This window comes from Sinocyclocheilus grahami, unplaced genomic scaffold (assembly GCF_001515645.1).
Source record: "Sinocyclocheilus grahami isolate Dianchi unplaced genomic scaffold, SAMN03320097.WGS_v1.1 scaffold153.1, whole genome shotgun sequence".
Lineage (NCBI taxonomy): Eukaryota > Metazoa > Chordata > Actinopteri > Cypriniformes > Cyprinidae > Sinocyclocheilus > Sinocyclocheilus grahami.
This window is the reverse complement of record NW_015505332.1, coordinates 2,584,224-2,590,604: the sequence shown is the minus strand read 5'-3', so window position 1 is coordinate 2,590,604 and position 6,381 is coordinate 2,584,224. Positions and strand designations below refer to the sequence as shown.

The 6,381-nt window shown below is 37.9% G+C and overlaps 1 protein-coding gene across 1 annotated transcript in view; it reads left to right on the top strand.

Annotated features, from left to right (window-relative positions):
• The first annotated feature begins 983 nt into the window (after positions 1-983).
• The window catches only part of LOC107592527 (uncharacterized), a 12,741-nt gene continuing 7,343 nt past the window's right edge, over positions 984-6,381 (top strand). The window contains exons 1-4 of the mRNA XM_016282059.1: positions 984-1,584; positions 2,939-3,079; positions 5,650-5,771; positions 5,870-6,038. Coding sequence (XP_016137545.1) covers positions 1,121-1,584; positions 2,939-3,079; positions 5,650-5,771; positions 5,870-6,038 — 896 coding nt within the window. The 5' untranslated portion in view covers positions 984-1,120. The remainder of the gene's footprint in view (positions 1,585-2,938; positions 3,080-5,649; positions 5,772-5,869; positions 6,039-6,381) is intronic.

Sequence of the window (6,381 nt, the reverse complement as noted above, 5' to 3'; positions counted from 1 at the left end):
GATGCTGATATGATGAAAGAAAAAATATTAAACTGGTGTTATCTTGGACCTCCCATAAACCCCCGTCTATTTCAGTTTGGCTCAAAGATTTGGTCTTTTTTTTAAAACTTGAAAAAATTAAGTACAATATCAGAGGTAGGGGGGAATCTTTTTTTTGAAAAGTTTATCAATTTTCCAACCATTTATAACATTATTTAATGATTTACAAATCTTAGACGTGGATTGAGTGGAGGTATATATGTATACCCCTTATTTTATTATTATTATGAATTTGTTTTATGTGTTTTTTGTATTTTGTAATTGTATTTAGTTAAAAAAATTTTTTTTTTTTTTTCAGATGTCGTGTTTTAATTGGGGATTGCTTTGTTGGGGCTGGGTAGGGGGGTATATGGGGGGGGGGGGGGGATAAAATGTAAAAATGCAATTAGCAACAATAACAATTCTATGGTAAAAAAAAAAAAGAAAAACTATTAAAATATTTTTGTTCATTGAAATAAAGCTGGAATAAAATAAAATCTAAATAGATGGGAAAAAAAATTAAAAAAAAATTAAAAATGCCTTGGCAACTAAGTATAAGTATAAGTTGAAGCACTAAAATGACAAAAAAATGTAAACTGACAAAAATAAAGTAAGGCTAAATAGATGAAAAATGAAATAAATGCAATGAAAACTAAAAATATAAAAATAAAAGCTAATATCAAAATAGCAATAAGTACTATGATCGTATATAAATAACAGCAAATAACGTTTGAAGAAATAAAATATTAAAGAAAGCATAAAATAAAAGTCATTGAAATGGTTCGCAGATTAAATAAAACTAAATAGATTTTCCATTCGTTGCTGTTTTTCATTCTTTCTAAGGTTTGAATGCATGTTGAATATTTATTTTGTATGATTCTATTTAGTATTTTGCATCTCCTTCTCGTCTCTTATTGGCCATTTGGTCGTGTCACTCAAACCTGCCAGGCCTCCGTAGGTCACGCCCCCGCGTTTATCTAAATGAGGAAGAACTTGAATTAAAAGTGAAACAATGTAACGTTCGAGATACACAGATTCGGGAGCGTGTGCAGTTCACGTGCGTGTTCATAAACAAAGAAATGCCCGTTCTCAGCTGAAAACCATGTTTTATTGTCGATTTCTGCTGCTTTGTTTTTATCTGTTATATTTCTGCGCTGCGTTTCGCGTTAATGCAACGTCTCCTCCGAGAAATGCGAAATCCTCTGATAACCTGCAGCACACAGACTCTGCGGAGCAGAATGCAGGTAGCACCAGACACAACGGAAGGTCCACTGAAGGTCTGGAGGGGTTCGAACCTGGTGATGTTGCTCCTGCTTTCCAGGTGCAAACTCTGGACGGAGTGTTTATTTACAGTCCTCAGAACGGCTCGAGGAGTGCGCTCGTCGTTCACGCGTTCACCAATAAATCCGCCTTTCTGGAGTGTCTGTGGACGTGGAGCGAGTCTCTGTCGGAGCTGCTGACATATCTGCCGTCCAGCACTGAAGTCCTGCTGCTGTCCCTGGATGACACTGCGCTGCAGGACGCGCTCTGGATGAGAGAGCAGGTGTACAGAGCCGCAGCTCACGGGTACAGACACACATTCAGTATCACATTAACATCTCACACCAACACTGTAGCTTGCTTGCTTTCTACCACAAAGCACCACGTTTTATTATGATTTTGGACAACATGATACTGTTGTATTCTTTAAAATTACTTTGGAGAACCATTTCAATTATTACCATATAGTATACACATATATAAACATTCACTGTAGCGATAGATAGATAGATAGATAGATAGACAGACAGACAGACAGACAGACAGACAGACAGACAGACAGATAGATAGACCGATAGATAGACAGACAGACAGACAGATAGATAGATAGAACGATAGATAGACAGACAGATAGATAGATAGATAGATAGATAGATAGATAGACAGATAGATAGATAGATAGACAGACAGATAGATAGATAGAACGATAGAACGATAAATCTAAATCTTAGATTTTTAATTTTAGTCCCTAAAAATGGCAGACAGATAGATAGAACGACAGACAGACAGATAGACAGACAGACAGATAGAAAGACAGACAGATAGATAGAACGATAGATAGACAGACAGACAGATAGATAGATAGATAGAATTACAAAAGCACACAACAAAAGTACTAAAACTTAAAATTAAAATGAAAGCTAAAAATAAATAATACATTTACATTTAGTCATTTTGCAGACGCGACTTACAACTGGGGAATACATAAAGCGATTCTTCTTAAAGAGGCAAACAGACACAGGAAGTGCTCGTAATACCAAGTTTCAGGCATTTGTTCAAATAAGTACAAGCTAGAAAGGGAAGGAATAAATAAAGAGAAAGACAAAGTTTTTTTTTCTTTCTTTCTTTAATTTAGGATGAAGTCAAGTAATAATAGTGGTTCTTTTTTGTATATTTGTGAAGTTAATAACTTTAATTAAAAAGATGCAACATACAAACACACTACTTATTTTTATAACAGCCTGGCCTTCTGTAAAAATGCTGCAGTATATTTCATCCTATTAATAAAACATATCTTTTATCATTCCCTTTAATTCTTTTGCTGTCATTTTTGTGCTGTCATCTTCAAAAGTAGTTTCCTTCACGTGAAAAATCGCATGTGAAAGTTTTAGTGACGGCACATGAATTTTGAATAAGATAAGCACAGAGGCTGTTTATGATTGGTTGTGTGTTGTCAAACAAGTCATAATAACATTTCAGCACTTCATTATTTATTACTTAAGAACTTTATGTGTGTATTTGCAACGTTTGCAGCATTACTTGTATTATTTAAACAGGCTGATAAATCATGCAGTGTTATATATACAGTGGGTACGGAAAGTATTCAGACCCCCTTAAATTTTTCACTCTTTGTTATATTGCAGCTGGATTGTTTCGATAGAAAGGGACGCCCTGTGAATGTGACATTCCAGGTCACACCTTCTCCAAACTTCTTCTTCGCGATCAACCAGAAGGGGGCGCTGTCTGAGATGGGCTGGTTTCTCTACCCCACCTTTAGATTCATGGCCTGGCAAGCTCAGTGGTAAGAAAACTGGGTAACACTTTATTTTTAAGGTGTCCTTGTTGCACATGTTACATGTAATTACTATTATAAAATAAAGCAATAAGCCCCAAGAAGACTCTTGCCTAACAACGCCCCTTAGCTGTTATAAATTCACTGTAAACCACGGCTTCACAGGGCTTATTGCTTTTATAAAACGGTTATTCCATATACGTAGTAAGGTTTCACAAAATAAAACCGAGCAAATAAAGTGTAATGATATTAATAAAAACATTATTCTTCCACCAAACAATGTAGTTCCTCAGAATCGGTTGTGGTTGCAACAAAGTTGTTGCCGAGCAACACACAAACGTAAACAAAGGTGTATATTTCTAGAGTAATTTACAACAGCTTTGAACGTGGCTCAACCAATCAGAATCAAGGACCGGAACTATCTGTTTTATACACAATAAATTATGCATAATTACATGCAATTAACCCTAAACTAAACTAAACTAAACTAAACCCTAACCATATAGTAAGTACATGTAGTAAATTAATATGACTCAGTACTTAAAGGGGTCATATGATATTGCTAAAAAGAACATTATTTTGTGTATTTGGTGTAATGAAATGTGTTTATGCGGTTTAAGGTTCAAAAAACACATTATTTTCCACATATTGTACATTATTGTTTCTCCTCTATGCCCCGCCTTTCTGAAACGCGTCGATTTTTACAAAGCTCATCGGTCTGAAAAGCGAGGTGTGCTGTGATTGGCCGGCTATCCAGTGCGTTGTGATTGGCCGAATACCTCAAGCGTGTGACGGAAATGTTACGTCCCTTACCATACTGTGATGCCGTGTCCGGCCGGAGCGACGAGACAAAAACATTAAAACCCATTATAAACGAGGCATTTGTTGCATCCAGTGGGGATATAATTACGAATTATAATGACTTATACTGTCTTTTTACGCGTTGCGTTGCATATCGCGCCGTGTAAACATAAAACCATGTCTGCGTTTGTGATCGGAGAAATGACAATCAAGGACCGGAACTATCTGTTTTATACACAATAAATTATGCATAATTACATGCAATTAACCCTAAACTAAACTAAACTAAACTAAACCCTAACCATATAGTAAGTACATGTAGTAAATTAATATGACTCAGTACTTAAAGGGGTCATATGATATTGCTAAAAAAAACATTATTTTGTGTATTTGGTGTAATGAAATGTGTTTATGCGGTTTAAGGTTCAAAAAACACATTATTTTCCACATATTGTACATTATTGTTTCTCCTCTATGCCCCGCCTTTCTGAAACGCGTCGATTTTTGCAAAGCTCATCGGTCTGAAAAGCGGCCGTGTAAACATAAAACCATGTCTGCGTTTGTGATCGGAGAAATGACAAATAAAAAGTGCTACTCTACACTGCTCAAAATTCGTGTTTGAATCGTCAGTGGCAAATTCTTTAAATATAAAAAACATACTTACAGTCTGTGAGTCAGAACAGCCGGCATTGTAGTCTACTCTCCCAGGATCAGGAAACAGTCCTCCATAAAATGTGCTGCACACATCTGAATATTTGGGTTGAAGTGTTCTGGAACAGTGTTGTAAATACAACTTAACCACTGATTTCTAGTCGTGTCCTCTTTTGGAAGGCTAAAGTCTAAGTAGTTTCGCTTTTCGTTTTGCTTTTGTTTCACAACGAAACACACGGCAGGCTAGAGTGAGCGGCGGCGTGCGGGCTTGAGAACAGAGAGGCCGGCGGGCTTGCGGCAGCCACATGTGACGACCCCGGGCTGGACTCCGCTTCCTCCACGATGAAAGCCGATCCGGCGATCCACAGCACGAAGTTGATGTATTCCCTCAGCGACCAGCACGGATCAGCTCCAGGCATGACAAAGCGGATATCGTCCTCTTTTGGAAGACCAAACAAAGTAGTTTCGCTTTCACAACGAAGCACACAGCGTCTTCTGGGGGGCGTGTTAGAACGAGCCGTTTTAGGTAGGCGTGGCTGACTCTTAACTTTTATAAAGAATATCTCTTTGGATTTGAGACTTTAGTCTTTGCAACTTTACAGATCTTCTTTCTGCACCAAGAGCTTGTAACACTCCAAAGAGAAAGGAAAAATTGAAATTGCATAATATGACCCCTTTAAATGGTGTAATTACACGGTAACAAGGACACCTTAAAATAAAGTGTAACCGAAAACTGATATCTGGTTGGTGAATATTTCATCCACTTAACAGGTAATACTTATCATGTTTAAAACATTTGTGTGTTCAATCCACTCAAAACAATCTGTCTTCATGTTTAGTGCATGTACTGGAAACCGGGGCTAGTTGTCACAATTTGAATCGAGTGAGAAGTAGTGATGAATGTTGAATGTAGTGATTGACTGATGGCCAATGCCATGGGGATATCTGGAGAACTGGGTGCTGACAGCTGATATTGTGCTAATACTGTATGTGCGAAATGCTGATCTTAAAATCGTAAAATTGCTAAATATTGTCCAATTATTGTCCTGGCCGTTACCATCACTAACTTATGGTATCATAATTCACCTTTTTTCTTATGTCCAGTTCACATTTATTTAATTCTGTAGGTTCACATTCAATGAGGCTCTGCAGGAGCAGCTGAGTCAGCCTGCCGTTATAGTGCCTGTGTTTGATCGTCATCTGATGCAGGGAGAGACGGGAGCTCAAGCAGTGGTGGATCTGCCTGGAGGTTTGAGCTTCACATTAGTAACATCCACCATGACGTGACAGACCTATCATTCAAAGCTAGACATTTTTTTCTCTAATTCTGTCTGTTTTTGTATATAGATTTCATGGATTATGATATTCTGGAATTGGACGCCTCCCTGTCCTGTCCCGGCCGCAGGGACGAGACATGTGCTCACTGGGATCACACCGTACAGCTGTACGTATGCTGCGATCGCACCAGCCCATACTGCAACCTGGAGCTCGGGCGCTGGATAACAGCCTTTCGCAGGTACATGATCATTCGGTTTAACTGAATTGTTGCTGTTTTTCCAACATCGTCATTGTGGACATTAGAAATTAGCCTTAAAGGGTTAGTTCACCCAAAAATGAAAATTAGGCTGTGTTTTACTCACCCCCGAGGCATCCTAGGTGTATATGACTTTCTTCTTTCAGACGAATCCAGTCGGAGTTGTATTAAAAATTGTCTTTGATCTTTCAAGCTGTTTAATGCCACTCAGGGGGTGTTGCATTGCTTCAGTCCAAAAGAACTTAAATAAAAATCACCCATCCATAAAAAAAGTGTACAACTTCTGTGTACAACTGTTGGCGCAAGCTACATTAAAGTGATTATT